At 47.8% G+C, this 22,554-nt stretch overlaps 1 protein-coding gene across 1 annotated transcript; it reads left to right on the forward strand.

Moving 5' to 3' along the window:
• The first annotated feature begins 1,820 nt into the window (after positions 1-1,820).
• GGT5 (gamma-glutamyltransferase 5) lies at positions 1,821-21,815 on the forward strand. Its single transcript, XM_084272019.1, has 12 exons — positions 1,821-2,064; positions 12,751-12,881; positions 14,527-14,616; positions 16,233-16,422; positions 17,023-17,180; positions 17,599-17,748; positions 18,155-18,288; positions 18,864-19,066; positions 19,473-19,564; positions 20,329-20,438; positions 21,320-21,427; positions 21,662-21,815. The coding sequence occupies exons 1-12, from the start codon at positions 1,904-1,906 to the stop codon at positions 21,806-21,808; spliced, it is 1,674 nt and encodes a 557-aa protein (XP_084128145.1). The 5' UTR covers positions 1,821-1,903; the 3' UTR covers positions 21,809-21,815.
• Positions 21,816-22,554: the final 739 nt, after the last annotated feature.

Here is a 22,554-nt window from a genome sequence, read left to right on the forward strand (position 1 = left end):
TGAGCCCCAGCAAAGGAAGAGCTAAAAAGCATCTCGCATGGGAGGAACAGTGCAGACTGTGGCATAATGTGGTTAAAGTTTAGTGTTGCACTAACAAGACTGTAAGGATTACACATTGAAAGAAGGAGGCTCAGATTTCTTTATGTATCCAAAAGACAAATGGGTTTTCCTAGGGGAGGCCTCTGTTAGTTGGTATGGATCATAACCACGTCTTGGCCTTCCCAGGCATGGTCTGGGAGATAATGCACTCTCTTACCTTTCTTGCCTCTTCCAGGTCTCATGACTGCACAGAGGTAATTCTCCAGATACAGATGTTTGATATGCTGAGTTGGAAACCAAATTTGATGGAAATCTGGAGACTGCAGTTGGATTCTCTGTGGCATTTTATGGAAGCAAATGAGCAAAATCTACTTAAGCCTTGAGTCTATTGGTACCGAGTGGTCAGGGTTTCCAGCCCTGCTATGAAGTTACAGGGAAGAACTTTCCCCCCAAAACCTCCAGAATGATGATTCTTTAAGTGTCATAGAATAATTTGTCAAAAATGAAACATGAAAGTAATTGAGGGATTGAGGAATTTTACGTGATCAGCAGAGTTTTGCAATGGGGTGACATGAAGAGTCACATTAGAGCTGTGGAGTCTTCTTACATGTGCCAAGTGTATTTGCCAAGTCAGGCAGAGATGTGGAGACGAATAAATTATTCCCCAAAGGCCATGGTTTTATCTTGGACAAAACCCACATATTTTTCTTGGACTGTTCTCCCTTTCCCCAGATAACCTTACGGGAAGATACAACTGCAAAAACGACAGTGTGGTCTATCAAAGCTATTTGCTGAGATATGATACCTGAAAAGGTGTTACTGAACTATGAGATAAAGTTTTATGGGTGCAAGTTCAAAGTGTGTACTGAAATACAAGTGTAAATCTGCACAGGTGACTTCCCCTTCTCCCAGTCTGGCTGAAAAAGGATCACAGATAACATCTTTTAGAAAGACAGCAGGCAGATGTGGAGCTGTATCTGTAACTTTTTAAGGGCAAGGAGGACTGTAGAATTAGGATGCACTTACAGAGGTAGCTGGGGCCAGCTGCACCGCGTAGCAATTCATGCTGCTGGTTCTTGTTCTGTTAGGAATCTGGTGTTGTCTCATGTAGCAACTGTTCCCTTCCTGGGTGCTGTAGCTGCTGACTGGTACAGACTGGACCCCAGGGCTTTTAGCTCTAATGTCCTGGAATAGTGCAGAAACATATGGCTTTATTCAAGGTACTCTGTTAGGCTTTTACAGAAGGTGTATGGTGTGGATGCTGGCAAGATTTAATGATGGAAATAAGTAAGTAAGATTATAATAAACTACAAAGTAAAGTCAGAGGGAATATGAAGGTTCCAGTTGCGTGTGTTGTATTGAGCTTTTACTTCTTTGAGTAGCCTGCTGGAAAAAGTTGACATCGTAATTTTCCCAGTGATTCACCGTGCACGCTGCCTTTCTTTGGTAATTTGCTCTGTGTGGCAATACTACGCAGGCAGGAAGGAGATATGAAGCCAAGAGGCAGTATAGAAGTTTCACTATGAAGTGCTGTGGCAGTGAATGTGTTAAGTGTTTTCATCAGAGACTCAGAAAAAAAAAAAAAAAAAGGAAAAAAAAAAAAAGCCTACGGTGGATATGCCGGAAAAAGTTCACTTTATAAACCAGGGTGAAAAGCCTCAGAGAGCAGCAAAGAAAGAATGCACCAGGTCCACTGTAGCAGCTTTTAAAAATAGCTTAATTCTCATTCGCAGGGGGCAGAGCCCACTTCAGGGTGAACTCCCTCCCAAAGCTGCCGGAGCCTCTGCTTCCACCCTGAGCAAAGCAGGCGCCTTGCTAAAGGAGTGGAAGCTTCCCAGCTGCCTCCAGCGGCGTGGGAAGAGACATGGCTACGGGGAAGATCTGCTGCCTGGTGCTGCTGAGCCTAGGCGTGCTGGCGGTGGTGGTTGTGCTCGTGGTCATCATGACTCAATCCAAGTGCGACCCTCAGAGCTACCTGCACGGTGCCGTGGCTGCTGACACCGAGACCTGCTCAGGCATTGGCCGGTATGTGTACGGACCTCTCGGGTTTTCAGGTGACACGTTGGGTGTGTTGTGGACTGGGACTGACAGACAGGTACATGTATTAACCACGGGATTCTGTGCCGTCCCTGCTTCTGGGGCTGAGCAGTGATGCTGCTCCCTGGGTGCTCTCCATTGGCACTGGGGAAGCTGATGGAGCCCTGCCTCTGCCCTTGATGCTTACTTTCATTATCCAACATCACAAAAATTTGCAGCTTTGCAAAACCATGGCCTTTTGGAAGGTACAAATATTTACAGGACCCAAATACAAGGTTGTTTTTCAGTGGAAGTGGGAGTGTTTACTTTGTGGTGGTCAGTCGGCAGAGAAGTGGCTTAGAAAAACATTAAGGGAGAAGTGAGAGGAGCTAGCAGCGAGCTGCGGCTGGGCTTCAGCAGTGGTGAGGAAGCCTGGCAGGCTGGGAAGGTATGGGAAACTGGGCGTCCCTGCCTTTAGGGTGTGTGTTTCTGGACTGAAGTCTGCAGTAGGTGTGTCTGCTATCAAGAAAGACACTGTATTGGAGAGCAAAGAGTAGATTTATTTGAGCCAAGACCACTGTAAGTACAAATTACATACTTACGTCACTTGAGAAGAAAGATGTGAGTTAAAAATATTCTCTGGCAGCCCAGGTTGTAACACTTGAGTTTGTGTAACAACTTCTTTCTCAAATATTTGGACTCTTATGTTATTATTTTACTATTCCTGTTGCTTCAATTCTAAAACACTTGTATACATGAAAGTAGGAGGTCAGACCAAACAAGCTGTCCGTGATGCTGGATGCTCTGACAGTGGATGCTGGTGTTGCATGCTCTACCTTGTGGCTGGAGGCAAGTCACAGTACCATTACACCATGCTTGCTGTGTTGCACATGTGGTTCATGCAATGATGTCCTGTCACAACATTTGTGAGAAGCTGGAGAAAATGTACTATGGCTGAACATATGTCAAGGAATGAGGTGGGGTTTTTTACACTAAGCCACAGGTTAGTTCTTCAGAGGGCGGAAGTATCTTTTAAATCAGTATTAGTCTAAATAGAGGAAAATACATTGCTGGATTACCCAAGGAATCTGCTGGGAAAACCACAGCACTTGTTTTGCAGCTATTGTAATTTTTATCTTGAAGTAGTGTGGAATTAGTTGGAAGGTACTGAAGTGAGAAGCACAGAAATCTGTGATCAGGTTGACAACTGCTGATCAGCTTTGACTAGCTGCTGGGCTGTCATCTGTTTCCTTCCCTTGTCTCCACAAGAAGCTCCAATTCATTCCACAGCCTTAACCATTGTTGGAGCTGCATCTGTAGTGCACTTGCTGCTGTGGTGTCCCTCCAGTCTGACAGACCACCTGTAGATTTCATACAGATAGTTTGCCAATGATCGACAAAAATTCTGCCCTTGCTCCAACTTCCCATCACGCATTTTCCCCCTTTTCCCCAGCCTGGGGCATCTGCACATCACATCCTGCTGCTCCAAATGTATCAGCTCTCTTTGCCTGCCCTACCAAGCCCCCTTGGACCTTTGCAGATGAGACTATTCTTCACCTTGTCTCTCCACCATTCACCCTCTGCCCAGATCTACTCCCCTACTGCTGCGTGCTCTCACCTGCTTTTTCTGGTATCCTTTGCCGCGCCCCCCATTCCAAAAAAACTCTGTGCTCATTTCATGCTGTCCCTATACTTGGAATGAACCAAACTCCCCTGTTGTTCTCCTAGCTTGAGGTATCTGCTCATGTTCTTGCAATAGATTGTAATGAAACCTTTATTAAAAATATTCACCTGCAACAGAGCTAATGGTCAGAAGCTTTCTATAATGTTTGCCCTTTTCTTTGTCACTGTCATTTCTCTGTGTCCCCACTGGCCCATTTTGGTAGCTTGCAAGGAAGGAACATTTCTTCTTTGGAGGAAGCTTGCTGCATGCTCTGTGCTGCATGTGAGCTGGTTGTGTTAGAAATGACAAAGGTCCTAAAAACAGGACTCAAGGTAGACACGTTAGTGTAGCAGTAATTTATTATACGTTCCTGCAAGAGCGGGTGACCCAACAAAGTAGGCACACTTTTGGTCAGAGCCTGCAGTCTTTTTATACCATATCCCTGCCATACATCCATACATATTCATCACCTGTCCCGCTTCGGATTAAAATGAGTTCCAAGAGGTGATTTCCATAAATCCTCCCAACTGCGTCTGCGCACTGTCTCATGGTAGTGGTCGTTGGGGGTCTCAGCGATGAAGGTTCGGAGTCTTCCTCAGGTTGAACTTTTCACCTCCTTCCTGTTTCTTGATGAATTCAGTTTTTTTCCAAAATTTTACAGGCTCAACCCAGGCGTCTTCATGTCTGTCAGGGTCCTGCATTATCTTACCCCTTTTGCTTGTGCCTTTTGAAGTTAAATGTGAGTTTGCAGATGCTTGCCTTTATCTTTACTTTTCAGGCAACTGAGTTAGAGGGACATGGGCCTGGAGTTGAAGGAAGTCAAAGCTCGATACAGGTTTCAGTTATGTGCATGTTAATTTTGTAGCCTCTGAAAAGGTTTGTTATCTTTACTAATGGGCGATTCCACTCCTGGTCAAAATGATTACTTTTATCAACACCCCACATTGTTTTGCCTGTTTTTCCTTGATGTGGTAATTTGTGCCCCATTATCAATCAACATGGTCAAAGCTTGTTCAGTTGGGCCTGATTTCCTTAAGTTCCAGCCCATGTCCTCGGTCACCATTTAACCCCTTATCTCATTGTCCAGGATCATCTGTATCTTTTAGCAGAGCTATGTACTCAAATTGAACCCTTATTTAAGAACAGTATTCCCCCTTATTTTATGTGCTATCCTAAATTCCCTACACAGGATTTCTGATGAGGCAGCCTGAGTCCTTTAAGTCAGTAAAGAATACAATAACATTTTTTCAGTATGCAAAAGCAACATTTCTTAGCACTTTCCACAGTTGTTTTCTCCCAGACACTTCTGTGCTGCTCTATCTGTATGTCACATTTTAGCTCTTTGATATCAGTCACCACTGAATTCATTCTCATAGCAATCTGTGGTGTGAGAAAGTGATGTTATTTTACTGGTATAAATGAGGAGAGCAAACATGGCAGTCACACTGCATGGGTGCCACACCAGTATCACCAGACAGGGTGTCTGCCTGTCAGAGCAATCTGTGCTGCTGAGGGTACATCATGCACTGACCTCCTGTGTGCCGAGGGCTTCCCCGAGCATCAGAAGCTGAAGAGCACATAGAGAGCTCCTGCCTAACCTCTGCTGAACAAGATTTTAGCATCACATAGGGATTTTGTCACAGCAGTCACAATAAAATCCAATTTCTCAGAGTAATCTGAGCCATCAAACCCCGATGTCCCCAGCTGCAAGCTGCCACTTCATTTGCCAGTTAACTGCAGCAACAAAGCAAAAGTTGGGCAAAGCCCCTCAATGCACAATGCTAACTGCTTCCCAGACACTGCCCAACCAGTCAAGTGAGTGATTTTGAGATTATAACAATGGTGTTGACTTTTGCTGTTGAAAAAATAATTAAACTCACAAATTCATAGACTTAGAAAAGAGGAAACAAGGAGAAATGATTGATGTTGGGGTTTTCTGTCCCTAAATTTTGTATTTAGGTCTTTGCTCTTTTTCTGCAGCTGTGCAAACATCTGCAGATTGTGGCACTGGCTGTTTGGACTTGGAATATTGTAAAGAGTTAAGGAGTCAGGCCAGCAATCATGAATGGTGAGATTCCAAGTGGCATGAGAGCTGGGACCTGTACTGCTGCTCCCAAGTCCTTGCTGGGTGGGCCCTTTGCTACCCATGCTGCTGCTGCTCTCTCTTCTCCCTCATCGCTGCCTCACCCCCAGCTCTGTGGCTGTTTATTCCACGTGTAGCCCTCTCACTCTACTGGTGCTTGAGCCTGTGCAGTCACCATTTCTTGTCTTCTCATCTACCATAAGGAGCCTTCTTCACCATCCCCACTCCCAACGTGCTGAACCATAAGGGGTTTTCTTCTGCCCTTGTCCTGCCTCCATGACTCGGTCACCTCACTCCTCTCCCACTTCCTCTGTGTTTGAGGCAGGACATGGTCACTCTCCTTGCTCAGTATCAGCAGGGGAGCACTAAGGATAATGATTTCCTTGTTTTTTCCATATCCTAAAGCCATGGCTGTTACCAGATGCAGGGTTTTTTTGAGGAAGCTGCGCTTGGCCTCTCCCCCTCAGGGCTGGAACAGGCTCATTTCCAAGATCATTGTTTAGAAATCACAGGGAAATTGATGTACCAAAACTGGTTAATTCATTGATGACCACGTACATACCCATTTTTGTGTATCTAGAAATAAGGTAAAAACTAATATATATAAATACATATATGATTATATATTATAACTGATTATATATATATATGATCAGTTTTGCTGTCAGGTTTTTTACCAACCTGGCCCAATTAGGGTGAATTGTTTGAACTGGAGGCAGACTACGTCTGTCTTTATATTTCCACATTGCAAAGACTCATAACAAATTTTGTAGAGGAGTTTAAACAGGTAAAATAAGGTGAAACAACCAAGTTCCTCAGTCTTTTTTTTTTTTCCCGTCGTGATTGCTGACTGCATTTAGTGGCAGCATACAGCATCATGGGGGGGGGGGGAAAGATGTTTGGTGGCTTGGAGAGGCAAAACTACAACCAAATGAAAACCACATGTTGTAATTGAACCTGTCAGCCTGCCTGCCCGCCCACTGGAGAGAGCCTGAGTTATTGCAACCAGTCCCTAGAGGCACAGCACGGAGATACGGTGCCCGATTCTTCCTGCTCCCTCCCACTGACCCCCGCAGACCTTCTGCTGCACCCTGGGATGTTTCCCCAGCCATCCTTGCCATCCTGCAAATTCCCCCTGCCCTGAGCTCCTGGGAACCGTGCTGGAGGGGGGGGGGGGGGGGGGGGGGGAGATGGTTGGAGAACTTCCAGTGCAGATGAGCATGAAACTAATTGCACTGGTCCAATGCCTGATGTCTTGGAGGCTAAAAAGTAGTTCCTAATTTCTGACGTACTTATAAATTCTATTCTTTAATTTAAAAAACTTGTTTCCTTTTACAAAAGTAACCCAAACCACATTGTGAGTTGTCATTAGCAGTAATGAAATTCCTGGGGCATTACATGACACTGTGTTTGTTTAAGATGCTGCTGTTTAAGACAGAATCTGAGTGCTCCTAATAGAACTTCTAGTTGAATTTACTGAGACTAACTGAACTGGAACACTTGCCCAAAGAGTTGGTGGTTTGGGAAAAACACCTCAGGGCCCTTCTGTTTCCCTCACTGATAGTTCAGCTGTGAAGGAAGGGTCAGTGAAGGAACAGTGTGGCTCTGTAATTGATGCGAGCAATTGATGCGGGAAAGACTCACAGCCCATTTGCTGCTCTTTTCCTTCAGTTGTGCTCACCTGTCATCTTACAGTTTGAGTTTTCCAGCTCTGGAGGTGGTCTTTGTATGTTCTGGGGCTGTGTAAGGTTGGACTTTCTGAAAACTTTGTGCAACACTGGCTCCCTGCAGGAAGTGACCAGTCTCAGTGAGCCTCCAGCATGCCATCGTCCTTGTTGGCACATTCTCAGTGAATGAGGTTGGGTCTTTTGCTGCAAATGGTTTTACTGCTGGGGATGGAACTGAAGGCAATATTGCACACCTGTCTGGTCCAGAAATCTTGTCCTTAAATGGTGTGAAACATGGATGAAGAGGGATGGGAAGCTAAAAGGAGAGTCAGAGCAGGTTTTACCCCAAGGATGTGGCTTTGGCACCAAAGTCCACCTCAGTAATTTCCCCTCATGTCAGGCAGCCATGAGGAGACAGGAGGTGATTGCCCTGGCAGTGAGCAGTACCCAAACCCGCCTTCACCTCCAGCTCTGAGCCATTTCTTCCCTCCTGGCAATGAAAAAGGCTTTTTCCATCAACAATACAGAACACTTTATATTGTCATCTGCTGCTCTGCATCCGTTTGTTTCCCAAATAGCAGAAGCAAGAGCCAGCATAAGGCTAGGGAGAGAATTAGGAAAATTGCTCATTCCCAGAGATGGGATTTGCTGCAGCAAGGGGAGCTGACCTGGGCTGGCGCAGCAGCCATTTCTGATCCCAGTTCTTCAGTGTAGCCAGGCATAAACCCTGGGAACCGAACACCCGTCTGGGGGGCAGGATGATGGGGAGGGTGAGAATTTAATGCACAAAAAATGTCTGTGGTCCTGGGAAGTTCAGTTCTCGGCAAAGAATCTGCTGAAAAAAATCCTTTTCAGTGGTGGCCCACCAGCATTTCTGAAGAACACTTATACCCCAAAGGATTTGCCCTCCCTTCTTGTATTCTAAAAGCTTTAAATTTGGCAACTGGCCCATTTTTACAAAAACATCTGTTGCTTTTGCTCTTCATAAATCTTAAGCAGGCAGCTCTGTATAATAAGTGGCCTCTAACCAGTCCCTGGCTTTCTTTTAGCAGAATAAAATAATCTATACAATTTAATACCTTAGTATTTCCAGGGGTTTTAAATGGCTTCATGGCTCCTTCTAGCCCCAAGCAGAACAGCAGACTTGGTCTGCAGCCCAGCACAGCCCATCTTTGCTGTGAGGATTGTGTTAGCAAAGTGCCACCCGTCTTAGGAGGGCAAATCCCAATCCCTGTTTTGCTTCTGTTGGTGCAGGACTTCATTATTAACATCCTCTTCTGCTCCCAGCTTTAAGGAAACTCCATTAATGACCAAACCCTAAAGCTGAAACTGTCTTGCAGGAAGGATATAGGACAAAACATATTGTTATCAGCTCTTGTCAGCTGTTGCCCTAAGATGTCTCTAGAGTGACCTGGTAAGCTACCAAATTTTGATTGAGGGGTCATGTGCCTTATAACTAAGCCAGTTGTAGCAGCAATCCATATAAAGGGAGCAACCTCATGGGACAGGCTGGCTGGATGAGAAAGACATAACGGCCTTAAATTCCCCAGGCAGCACTTCCAAGGAAGTAGCGGAGCTCTGGCTGAAAGCGAGTGAGCCCAGGCATGGGGAGCTGAGCACAACACGTGATGAGTCAGCTCAGAGGTTGTTTTTGTTGAGCTTCAGTCTCTGGAGAGGCTGGAAGGAGAGCTGTTGAGACTGGGGGGCCAGTGTGCAGATAGCATAGAATGGCCGTGGGCCCTGGGACCTGCGTTGATGATGGGGACACATATCAGGCCTCCTGGGTAGAAGAGGAAAGCAGCCCAAAAGCAATCTTGTTAATAGCCCTGATCAGGATGTGGTTTTAGTATTGCTGGGTTCAGTTGTTTCTGAGCTTGAGCTAAAAGGCCAACTGTCAGGCTTTTCCCTGTGCCTGTCCTGTGTCACAGGACACCCTATGCTAGGGTGCAAGTGAGAAACCTGGAAGGCACATGGACCCCCACAGAGCCAAGGAAACTACATCAGTGTGGTGTGAAAGCCCTCCAAGTAGTGCCTGTAAGACTTGGGGCTGGGAGCACTTCCTGCCAGGTTGGGTAGAGCCAAGATAATGCCTAGTTTTGGGGAGAAATCTCAGCTTCCCTTTCCCCTACTCCCATCCCCCGAACAAAAGCAGCTGGCAAAGGACCATGCCCAGCATCACACAGCCAGTCCCCACATGGAGATGGTTGTAGATGCTGCACACTGTGCTAGTGGGTGGGAAGCCTTAACTCTCCATCCTGTGGTACTTATAGAAAGGCAGCAGGCAACTGGGAAGCCCTCCTTCCCTTGAGCAAGAAACAGGTTTGACTGTGAGCTCTGGGATGTGGTGTTTGCCACCAGAGGTGACAGTGACAGATGCCACCAACAGAAGTAAAAGATGGGCATGAAAAGCACTTTTAGATTATCTGGAAATTCTGTCTTTCTTGTCATCTTGTGACAAATGTGACTCATGAGAGCAAGTGACCACGCACAAAGCAAAACACTCTTTGCTTTTCAGTGAAAAGGTGTCCCTGTGTTGGCTGCTGGTGTTGGGTTTGCTCTATACTGTGTTGACACCAAGGAGTCACAGCCCTGAATCAGGGCACCACTGTACTGCCATAGAGCAGGAACAATAAAGACTATCTCTGGCTTTCCTGCCTTCCTGAGGCATGCACATCATCTTGGGCATAATTTAGCTGAAACCCATTGTGTGGACTAGGACGCTGGAGTAATCAGTGCTCATAGATAAGCTCACTTTTTTGGCCTGGCCATGCCAGGCAGGATGTGTCCATCCTGCCAGTGCTGCTGAAGGCCTCTTTGTTGGCCAGTGAACGTCCTCCTCCCACTTGTTCCTTGATGCTCTCAGGAAATGTGTGTCCCTTTCACCAGTGGTAGTCACAGTCCATGTCTCAGCTCCCTGGAGAAATTTTCTGCTTTCTTTAGCGGTTAGATAGACCTTTTCTGCTGAGACTGAGACCTCATTTGTGCTCCCTGGTCTCAGGGGGAGCCAAGGGCATAGCTGGAGTTTACATGGCTTGTATTGTCCTTGCTCTCTGTGTAACTGGGAGTGTCAGAGGAAGGGAGCATGGGTAAGGTCACACTAAGAAACGCTGAGGTTTGTATGCTTTCTGCATATGGCACTACATTTGCAGTAGTTAAAGTTTTGCTTTTATAAACAAGAACTTGGGGGCATCAGAAGAACTTAGCATCATCCTAGAACAGGCTATGTAGGTGTACAAATATTAAATTGATAAATTGATTAACTGTGGTCACCCTTTAGAGCACACCAAGTCAATGCAGTTCCAGCGCAGAGCACGCTGGCTTGGTGCTAATCAGTGTGGGGCAGGTTGACAGCCATTACCAGATGACACAAAGAGGGATGAAGATCATCAGGGAGTGCTCCTCCACAGGCACAAGTGTTTCTGGGGATGTGGTGAGGGGTGTGTAACACCAGTGTCAGAAGAAGAGTAGCAAGAGAGTCTCGGGACAAGAGGTAGTGCAAGATGTGCAACTTACACATCTGTGAAGGTGATTGGGAAGCTGGGTGAAGATTGCTGGTTTTGGGGAAAATGACAGAAACATGTCTGATCTTCCACATTAAGGGCTGACTGCATTGACCTGAAATTAATACAATGTCAACGTTTCTTTTATAGCTATTTTTCACTGTAAATTCTCTCAGAACACGGGTTTCCCCTGGCACCAGGCTCTGTACAAGAGCTGCTTCATGTCCCCAGGGGCTCTGGGGAGCACTGTCCCCGGCCAGTGCAGCGGTCCTTCTCCCCTCCTTCCCCCAACTTTCTCACATGCTTCCTGGGCGTTCTGCAGGGATTACTCGGTTTCCCATGAAGCTCTCCTGACCCTCCTTTCCATTGTTAGCAGTTTAAAAGCTCCAGTTTCGCAAAATCACCACCCAGGGACATCTGTGTGGTGAGCTCATGCCACACCCTGCTGCCAGGAGATGAGTGGGCAAGCCTGGGCCTTGGTCTCCATTTTCAGAGCTGCAGCCAGGGAGCAGCTTGCTGCTCCGAGTCTCAGCACCATGCAGACCCCAGATAGAAAGCCCGGGGCTTCCCTACCACTTTTCTTCCCACTTGTCCACGTGCCGTTTCCTTACAGGCAGTGGTTCCAAAGGCATTTACCGAAACAAAGGAAAGCCACAATCAGAGTGCTTGGGGCAGCATCCTGTTCCCGGCAGGGAACCTGTGTGCAGGTCCCGGGCACACAAATGGATGTAAAATAAACACCACCCAGCCTCTGTGTGCGCCCTGCCTCTGGGAGCAGATACACTCCAGTTAATGAACTTTCCCCTCCTGGCTTTGCCTTATCTAAGCAATACCCTAACCCAGTCAGCAACTTTCCCGCTGAACACCAGTGCTGGCCACTGGCAGGCTGAGCAAGGAAACCCCATCCCACCCCATTTCTATCGCAAGGGAAAGAGAGGGGGTGTTTTATTTACAGCTGAACCTGAGGGAAGCATTTGGTGAGCCCTATTTCTGTAGCAGAAACCAGTGGCTGTGAGCAGCACGAGGCTGCTGTGAGTGATGCCTGTGTGTTCCTTGGCCTGGCTGTGCCTAGGTAGAAACAGTGAAAGGGTGGGGTTGGGTTTTTTGGGGGTTTCTTCCTCCTTTTGTTGTTTGTTTATTCATTTGTTTTGCCTTTGGGGATATGGGGTGGGGTTGGGGGATTTTTGTGCTAATCACACATGAGCCCAGGAAGGCATGCTGTAGGGGCAACGCAGTAAGGCCTGAATTTTGTGCTAGTCGACACGTTAAGAAATCTCAGGAGTTTGCATCACGTGGACCCATCGTTTGGGCTGCAGTGGCCCCTTCCTGCTGACCAGTGTGTGCCTTTGTGTTGGGAATGGTACATGGGGAGCAAGAAATCAGTTGTTCAGTTCCCAGCATGTGGAAAACTCTCTTCTGTGCTGAGAGCATCCATCTCCATGTCTGGGAGGTAATTGCTGTCCCCTTTTGTCAACAGCATTTGTGAGCAGCTGCAGCTCTCTCTATCCCATTGCTTCTTGTCCAGAGGAAGACCAGCCTCCCACAGGCTGCTCTTTCCTCCTGCAGACTCTCCCTTCTTTCCTACTATTTTTAGTTCTCACTCTCACAAAGGAAGGTTCTTTTCTGCGCTCTCACACCCGGTGCTGCTGCCAATAGCTTTCTCCAACTGCTGGCTGCTCTTGACAAGCTGGGACTACCTTGCAAGGGAGATTTTGACGTGACTCCTCCATTCTGCCACCCCTGGGTTTTAACATTGACTTTTTTTGTCCATTTCTACCACAGGGACATCCTGAAAAGCGGAGGTTCAGCTGTGGATGCTGCCATCGCTGGCTTGATCTGCACTGCTGTGATGAACCCTCAGAGTTCGGGCCTGGGTGGAGGGGTTGTGTTTACCATCTACAATGCCAGCACAGGTATGGGCCAGCACTGGCCTCTCCATGGTGCCCAATCTCCCCGCAGACACCCAGTGCTGTGGAGAAGTCAGAATCCTTCATGTTCTCTCAGAGCAATGTTTTTAATAGTGTTGCATCCTCTAATCACAAACCACATTTGGCTCTTAACCCAAAGCATCTGTTACAGGGAGTGCACCTTTTCACACCAAGAACACGTTGCAGGGAAGGAGCTTTGCATTTAAAATAGGCTGCCTTTGCACCTCCTGCCCCCTTCAAAGCAATTCCAATTATATTTCAAAGCCACAGAGCTGACTGCAGCAAGGTGTGAGGTGCTGCCTGAGCTGCTGCTGGGCTGCTGTGGCGGCAGAGGGGAGCAGGGTGAGGCACGTGTGCTGGCAACGAGCACAGGAATATGGGGGCTGTTGCTTGCTCAGCTGAGCCTTGAGCTGGGGCTTCAGGGGCTTGTCCTGCACCAGCAGCTCAGGCAGTGCCTGCTGACATAGGGGCTGCACCTCACACTGCCCTTGCCAGTGTGGGTAGGACTCCCCAAGGCAGCAGTGAGCCTTCATGTCCCAGGAGATGCATCTTCCCTTCAGGAATCTAATTCCAGCAATGTTCAGGAGCTGCTGGGAAGCTGTTGTGTGTTTGGCTTAACCTCCAGTGGCATGTTCTTGCTTTTATGTTCTTCCTGGGATTTTTTTTATTCCCAAACTGCCTTTGTTCCTAAAAGCCCCCAGAGCTTATAGATCAAAATAGTAAAATCAACAATGAACAAAATAACAATATTGTAGTTTTATAAACCCTGCCAAGTAGTCTCACAGAGTCACAAGTCTGGAAATGATTGGGTATATCTTATGCAATAGCAAAAATTGGCAAAACACCTATTTTTTTTTTCTTTTTTCCTTTTTGGTAGAGCCTTGTAAACTTATCTCCTATCAACACTCCTCCTCTGTTACCTGTATTATCCTGCTGCACTGGCCATGCGTGGCTCGGGTAGCACTGTGGGCTCCAGCACCACAACTGGCTCTGTGGACTGGGATGGGAGAAGTTAAACACAAGGCAGAGAAGGAGGTACAATAATAGGCTAGACATGAAATATGAGTGTATACAAGCTTGGGGGTTTTGGTGGGTTTTGGGGTTTTTTTTACCTTTCAAGCTTCCTGATCCACACAAAGTCTTTCAGTTTCACCATCCTGCTTACAGACCCGATGGATGTGCCTCACCATCCCTTGGCAAATTGCCCACCAAGGAGCATGAGGCTCATGTTAGGTCTCTGACATGTACAACCTGTAGAGGAAGTGCAGAAACCTGCAACTCAGATGTGAAATACCATGTCTCAGCCTGCATCTCAGGCCCAGGAGCCCTGGGGAGGGGACCATAGCTGGCTGGAGACAGGCCCTAGCCTTATCCCTGCACCTTCATTGCCTCTAGGTAGACCCAGCTCCGTTTGCTCTTAAATAAAAGCATAGGAACAAATGGCAGCGTGTGCTGACTGCAGCCTGACCCTGCAAGCGTGCGTGACACACTGGCAAAAGGCTTCAGGGCAGGTCTGCACGGTGCCAGGGGCTCTGGGCTCCAGCCTGCGAGGCGCTCACAGCTGGCTGGAGCGTGCTGGTCCCCTGCTTCAGGAAGACATTGATCTGCATTTCCTGCTTCTCCTTTCTAGGAACGGTGGAGGTGATCAATGCCCGCGAGACAGCCCCGCTAGTGGTCCCGTCCGGTTTGTTGCATAGCTGCACTGCTGGCTTCCCTGTTGGTAAGGCCGCGGGCTGGGCCCTGAGGGCTGTGCGCCCTCCTGGTGTGCAGTGCACACAGCTGGGGGTGGGGGAACCAGGGGCCTCGCTGACTTTAGCTGAAGTGCTCTTCAGCTGCTCACGCTTTTCCTGGATTGACTTGTGCAAAAGTAAGACCAAAAAAAATACTAGGTCTATGTAAATCCCTGCTGTGAAGTAACATTGGCAGCCTGACCAGTGAGGGGGTGGGGAGCAGAGCGTGAGGAGAAATCACAACGTAATTTCTCTTCAGACAAAGTCCAGGCCAGATTTCCCAAAGCAGTCATTTCCCAGCAGTTCTTATGGAGAAAAATAGGGCCATTAGCTGCTCGGACTTTCTGGAAACAAAATAATCTAGTGCCCTTGCCTGTATCCTTACACTGGGGAAGCAACCTGGTGGTATCAGGAATTGAGTTGCTGGCATTCAGTTTAGCTCAGCTGCCTCTTAACCACCTTGGCCCCATCTGAGGAGGCTCCACATCCACTTTATGGTACCAGTTTGGCAGTAGGCACCCTCGCTTTAGCAGCACATCTTGCATCTCTCCACAGTTCCTACTGCATTCATTCTCCTTCCCTAGCACATTTTCTTTTGGGGCGTGTTCTAGTTCCTGGAGATGTTCTTATCCTTGGAAGCAGAGCCTGACAAGAAATCATGACGCTCTGGTTGGAAGGGACAGTTGGAGGTCTCTGCTCCAACTCGTGCTCAAAGCATGGCAATGTCAAAATTAGTTCAGGCTGCTCAGCACCTTAGAATCACAGAATGGTTACAGTTGGAAGAGACCTTCAAGATCAAGTCCAACCATCTATCCAACCCTAGAACAAGTCACCAATTACAACATCTGCTTTTCTTTTAAAAACTTCCAGGGATGGTGACTCAACCACGTCCCTGGTCAGCCTTTTCCAATATCTGACAACCCTTTCAGTAAAGAAATTTTTCCTAATATCCAGCCTAAACTTCCCCTGATGCAACTTCAGACCATTTCACCTTGTCCTGTCACTAGCTACCAAGGAGAAGAAATTGCCCCCCACCTCACTACAACCACCTTTTAGGTAGTTGAGGAGAGCAATGAGGTCTCTCCTCAGACTCCTTTTCTCCAGACTAAACATTCCCAGCTCCCTCAGCCACTCCTCATAAGATTTGTCTTCTAAACCCACCAGCTTTATAGCCCTTCTCTGGACACGCTCAAGAGTAGTGTAGTGAGAGGTCCAAAAACTGAACACAGTACTCCAGCTGTGGCCTCACCAGTGCTGAGTACAGGGGAAGGATCACTTCCCTGGACCTGCTGGCCACACTGTTCCTGATGGAGGCCAGGATGCCATTGGCCTTCTTGGCCACCTGGGCACACTGTTGGATCATATTCAGCTGGTTGTTCAACAAGCCTGGGTCTTTCTCCTCCAGACAGCTCTTGAGCCACTCCACTCCAAGCCTGTAGCTTTGCATGGGGTTGTTGTGACTCAAGTGCAGGACACAGCACTTGGCCTTGTTGAACCTCATTCAATTGGCCTCAGCCCATCGATCCAGCCTGTCCAGGTCCCTCTGTAGAGCCTGCCTACCCTCTGGCAGATTTACTTTGCATAATGTTGCCGTTCTGCACTTCAGGTCCCAGATGGATTGCTGTACCAGGAGAACTTCGTGGCTATGAAGAAGCCCACAGGCGATACGGCCGCTTACCATGGAAAGCCCTGTTTGAACCAACTATCAAGCTCCTTTCAGACCCACTTGTCATTTCCCAAGTTATGCACAGAGTGATCCATCACAAAATCTTCTCCACTCTGGGAAAACGCCTGTGGTAAGACCCTCGCATTAAAAGCACAGTGTGAGGACCAGTTACCTGAGCTTCAGACCCTTCGTCCAACATGCTGATACGGTGCACAGGCGGCTGCTGGGGCTTGTGCTCAGTGAATACTGGCCTGGGAGAGGGAGGGAATAACAGAAGTGGGGTTTGGGTTTGTTTTTTTTTCTTTTTTTTTTCTTTTTTTTTTTTCTGTCAGCAACATTTTTGTTTGGTCATTTAGAGTGGCTTGGCACAGCCAAACTGTCTGCTAAACACATCTGCTCACGAGGAGGAGCTGGCTGTATGTGGCCTGCAGCCATCTGTGTGGAAATAGTCCCCTGACAGCAGGGCCCTACAGCAGACACCCGTTTGGAGAAGCCCCACTGACCTGAGCCAGGGTCACAGTGTTAGAGCCAGGGTGGGGGGGGGTCAGTGCCGGATGCTATGGGTGGCAATCAGCTGAGAAACTTTTCTCCATGTAGACCACAGTATGGTGCTGGCTTGGAAAGTATCCAACATGCATAAACCAGATCAGCTTTGGGGTGGAAAAAAGAGATAGGCACTGGGGACAGAACAAGCACGTGTTGTAAACTGATGGATGTTCCTCTTTAACAGCCCACTGCTATGTGATGGTCAAAGGTTCTTGAAGCACGGCGAGACCTTCCGTTGGCCGGCGCTGCAGCAAACACTGAAAGCTGTCGCGGAACAAGGAGCTGCAGCATTTTATGAGGGACAGATAGGAAAGGCCTTGGTGGAGGACATTAGGAAGGCTGGTAGGTAACAGTTAAAGTTAATACTTACCTTTTCCCAAAAATTGGCTAACAGTGAGTGTTTACTAGGGGAAGCCAACACATGCCATCTGCTTGCCACTTGGGGTGATGCCTGGCATGGGAAGGGACCACCTTTCCCCTCTTCTTATACCTCAGGCCCAGGGCTGAGAGCCACCTACTGGTCTGGCATTCACCCACAGTGCTCATGCACCGGCCTCTCCTACTGCTTTGGGATTTGTGATGTCCTGGGCTTTGGCAGCAGATGAGGACACACAAAGACATTGCTGTGCTTGGCAGAAGAAATTTGGAGTAAACAGAGATGGCTCTTGACAGGCTTTACCAAGACTCTGATGTAGCCAGCCCATAGTACCTAGTAGAAGTCAACATGCTAATGCCAGCTACCTGTCTTTTTCTGTTGAAGGGGCCAGTATCTCACTGGAGGACCTTCAGGCATACAAAGCAGAGGTATCCTCAGCTCTGAACATTACCCTGAACAATCACATCACAGTGTTTTCTCCTGGACCGCCCATGGGAGGTGCTGTGCTCATGTTCATCCTCAAGATACTGGAAGGTAAATTCCTAAGGGAAAAGGGACAGCAAGAAGTTTGCAAAGTGTTGCCCTGGATCAAGAGAAAAGTAATGAGAAGAAATGGAGATGACAAGCAGGATGGGCCTGGAAGCAACAGTGTGACCACGCTGTGCAACAGAATGATGAACTGGCTCATTCTTACAGTGGGTCAGCATCACCATAGCTGCTGCAAAGGCCAACAGATACATGATTTTCCCAAGGCTTCAAGAGGACTTGAAGTCACAGTGGAAAGAAGTACATGGTTGCTTTTATGTCCACATGCTGTTAAAGTGTAGGGGGGACCTTGACAAGAACTGGGATGGGGAAAGGAGGTTCTTTTCAATTTTACAGCTCTTAAAAAACCACTGTCTTGGGTCTACTAACAAAACTATTTCGTCCTGCTCTGTAGGGTATAAACTCCATGGAGCATCACTGGCAACACCCAAGGAGAAGGAGGAAACCTACCATCGCATTGCAGAGGCCATGAAGTTTGGCAATATGCTAAAACCCCATATGAGTGACCCAGCCGTCTCTGAAGCTCAGGTGAGCTGGCATGGTGCATAAGGGCAGCCACAGGCACCCACAGCACTTCTACACTGCTGCTTGACAGAGTGTGAGCAGGGAATTTCTTGCTTTCTTTATAAAACCCTGCTTTGTCACCAACTCAGTTTAGCCTCTGTGCTAAGCCCTTAAGCAGGTGACAGCCTGTCCTGCCTGCCAGAACAACGCTACGATCCTCAGGCACCCTCCTGGTTTGCAGCCATGGAAGGAAAGACAAAAACACTTAGAACTGCTATTCAAGAGCAATGCTGCTCAGCTGGGTAAGGCAGAGGCAGGATTAGGCCACTGACTTGGCTCTGTTCAGCTGCAGGCTGGTGCTCACTTGCCCGATGAAGGATGTGCAGGTGTTCGTGCCAGTGCTGAGGCACCTCAGCGCTGAGCTTGTTTCATTTTCTGTGGTGAGAGCCTCCTGGGGATTCAGGTGGGGTTGAACACTGCCAGTGCCGGTCCCCCAGCTCTGACTGTTGGGTCTGAATGCCCCCAGGCTTCCTTTTGCCCCAGGACAGCCATGCCTGTGCTTTGGTGACACAAGTTCCGTGTCCTTGCTGTGATTGCAGGTGACTGTGGGGACCGTGCTGTCTGACAAGATTGCTGAGCTTGCCAGAAGCCGAATAGATGATCGTGGTGACCATCCACTCAACCACTACAACTTGTTGGAGTCCATCTACAACGACAATTACAAAAGTAAGGGCACAAGCCACATCTCTGTGATCGCTGCAGATGGCAGTGCTGTGTCCGCCACCAGCACCATCAACTACCCGTGAGTAGCCAAGGACTTGGTAATTGAGTCACACAGGCCTTGTATCAGGTTCACAGGGTACCTGCAAGGGCAAAACCCTGGGGCTTCACAGATTTAGGCAGTCTCTTGGTTACAAATGCCTTTTTCATGTGACAACAAGGGTCTCTGAGCACCAGCCCAAAGAAACATCACAGTTCAGAGAGAGATGTAACAACTTGCTGAGCTCTGCAAGCTGGGTAAATTCCCACTCCCACTACTAACAGGGAGCTGGTTCTAGCTCCAGCATAGCAGCACAAACACCTTTTGGACACCCTGGCTGGGGCAGCTGCAGGTCGGGAGGAGACAGAGGTAACCCACAGGGTTCAGTTAATGTCATCCACAACAGGAGAGCACTGGGCCCTGAATGGGTACTTCTTTCCCCCTGCAGGTTTGGATCCTTTGTGTATTCTAATCAAACTGGGATCATTTTAAATAATGAACTCGCTGATTTCTGCATAGCAAACAGAAGCATTAAACCAGGTGAGTGTTCTTACCCTCAAAATAAAACACAAGGTTGGGAGGTGGAGATGCAGGCCATGTGCAGCTGCACAGGGTCTATCTGTAAATGGTAGGTATTCTTTCCTTTCCTAGGTCTGGATGGATGAAAGCTTGTTTCAGACTAACAGATGATGAAGTGCTGTAGTGAATTGGCTACTCACATATACCTTTGCATGGAAACATAGGAGTTTTCGTTTATGGACAGAGAAATCAGAGATTAAAAAAAACCCAAAAAACTAAAGCTGACCATTGATGGGGAGGGAAAAAGTGTAGAAACTACCTCTAAGACCAGCGTTAGGCTAATCTGAAAGACTGCATAGTTGCGTGCACAGTCAAATGAGTAATGCTATAGGCTTACACTGAGTTCTGTAACACAGCAGAGGCAATGCAGAGCCATTGCTTTGTGAAATAAGTTACCCCTGATGCAAGACAGAGGACAGTACTGTGATGGCAGAATAGCTGCTAATGGCTCCTTGGCTGGCTTGAATAAGCTGCAGCAAGTCCTGAATGCTTGCTTGCAGGATGCCCTGCACCAAGAGGTGCTTCCTATTTACCCTGTGCCATAAAGGTCCAGTTTCTTGTGAGAAAGGCCTCAGCACAAATCAGATGGCTTTCTGGAAGACTTGAGCTTCTTGAGGAATGAGCAGCAGGTTGGTTTTCCACAGGAATGCAAGAAGGATGAGGTAAATAACACTTGCGTGTCCCTCCAGCCACATGGGAGGGCTAACACTCTGCCTCTGCCCTAGGAGAGAAGCCTCCGTCGGCGATGGTGCCTTCCATTCTCATCTCCAAGACAGGAGACATGCTGGTGATCGGAGGAGCAGGCGGCGCCTGGATTATCAGCGCTACCACCATGGTGAGTGAGCAGGTGCTGCACAGCGGCGCCTTCCACTGAGCCAGGGCAGCACTCACTGGCCTGAACAAAAGGAATGGCGAGTCCTGCTATGAGGAGAGCAGCAGTGAAGAGGACCTGCTGCAGACTCAGCCCATCCTCACCTTCCTGCCTCTAGCTTTTCCACTTCAAGTACCAGCTGCCTCTCTCAGTTCTTTTTTGAAAGGGAAGAAATCAGAATAATCAAACAGCAAGTTAAGGAAGTTATCAGGAAGAGAGGTATTGCCCAAAACCTTGGGGCCCCAAAAATAAAATCAGTTATGTGATGGAAAGAATAAGAAAAACAAACCCACCATATGCACAGAGTAACAAATCTTAATGAAAAAGAGCTTGCCAAAGCATGAAATCTAACAAACATCTTGTTCAGCAAAAAAGAAATAAACACAGATAACTCCACAAGAAGAAAAAGAGAACTCTCTATTTTTTTGTCCCTGCATCTATCTTCAACTGGAGAGGAGCCCAGGAAGGAGTTCATGCTAGAACCTGATCTGAAAACAGAAGGAATAGCTGTCAGTAGAAAGATACAAGTTCTGTAAGTAGCTACTGAATTCAAGGACACTTTGGCTCAGGGAGAGTGTTCTGGGAAGTATCCTTACGTGCTCACCCTGTTCTTATACTTGCCCTGAGCATTTGGTATCAGTCACCACAAAGACAGGAGACTGTCAAGGCTAGTAGGTCTTCTGGGCTGCGCAGCCGCTCTTACAGGCCAGGTTTGCACCATCTGGCAGGCAGGACTTAAGAGTGCAGCTGGTCTGGCTTAACACCAGCACAGAGGATGGCTGCATGCCCCTCAGGTTGTCATTTGGTATCTCCAGTCAGTGAGTGTGGGATCTGTTTCATTGCAGGCGATTATAAACAAGCTGTGGTTTGGCTACGACTTGGAACACGCCATTTCAGCTCCCGTCATGCACACGGAAGGTGCCAACATCCTGTTTGAGAAAGATTTCAGTGAGGTAAGTAGCCTCACTCACATCTTCTTGTCATCTGCCTTTGGTGAGAAGGAGATTGCTTCTGTGACTCTCCTGAATAAGCTGCATTCTGTTTCTAGCTGACCTCCTCCTTGCTTAACTCTCACTTTCTCAACCTCACCCCACATACACATCCTTCATTTTCACACCTGGCAACGCATAACCAGTCCTTGGGCCCCTACCCCAGTCACTCTGTTTCTTCTTTTCGCCCCGCTGCAGGAGATTAAGACTGGCCTGCTGAAAAGAGGACACAGAGAAAATGAAGTTAAACTTGCACTGAATGTTGTGCAGGGTGTTTCCAAGGAAGGAAAATGCATCTCTGCTTACTCTGATAAAAGGAAGATGGGGAAGTCAGCTGGATATTAGCATGAAATCCCATCACAGCTCACAGAACCCCAGGCGATGACTTGATTCAGAACATTCTTTGGCTTGGACATGCCAACAGTGGATGCCTGTTAAGAGTATGGGCAAAACTTGTGATTACACCTAATTCCAGTAGACTGCAAGTCGCCCTCGGGCAATACGAGGCCGTGTCAGCAGCACTGGTTAGAGCCATACCCTCCATTACTTATGTGATATACAGAGAAACATATTTCTTCAGCAGATTGGCTATTCAGAATAAGGAAATACGAAGTGGGAAAGGAAAACTGGTCCAAAACCCACAGGGAACACTGTGAAATGACCCAGCAATATATTCCATTCCTGCTGGAGAGTCAGTCTCAGTTAAGAGTAGAATCTTTCAGGTTGTTGCCACAATAAGCTTCGTATTACTAGGGCTCAGCAATGTGAAATAACTCTTTTACTCACGAGGGTTCCAGTAAGTGTCTATGGGGTCTTAAAATCTCAAGCACCCAGGCTTAGAGAGTGGGTTTGGCAAGGGAAGAGAACAAAACTCCATAGAAGCCCTACTTGTCCCAACAGTGGCAGATGACATCATAGCACAAGTCGGCTGCCCCACTACTTTCTGCCTTGGGGATGTGAAGGCCCCTACAAGCTCAGAGTAACTGCACTGAAGCTTCCTTCCACCCTGCACGCTGAGTGAGAATAAGCCTCCCGTGGGGCCATGTGAATTCCCTGCTTCTGGGATGGTCAGGCTTCAGCTTAGCCCCTGG

Source organism: Gallinula chloropus (genome assembly GCF_964237585.1).
Source record: "Gallinula chloropus genome assembly, chromosome: 17".
Lineage (NCBI taxonomy): Eukaryota > Metazoa > Chordata > Aves > Gruiformes > Rallidae > Gallinula > Gallinula chloropus.

Excerpts from the sequence above, each read along its gene's own strand:
- GGT5 (XM_084272019.1), top strand. The coding sequence starts at position 1,904 with ATGGCTACGGGGAAGATCTGCTGCCTGGTGCTGCTGAGCCTAGGCGTG. Across the intron at positions 17,181-17,598 it reads GGAGGACATTAGGAAGGCTG|GGGCCAGTATCTCACTGGAG; the intron begins GTAGGTAACAGT and ends TTTCTGTTGAAG. Across the intron at positions 21,428-21,661 it reads TTGAGAAAGATTTCAGTGAG|GAGATTAAGACTGGCCTGCT; the intron begins GTAAGTAGCCTC and ends GCCCCGCTGCAG.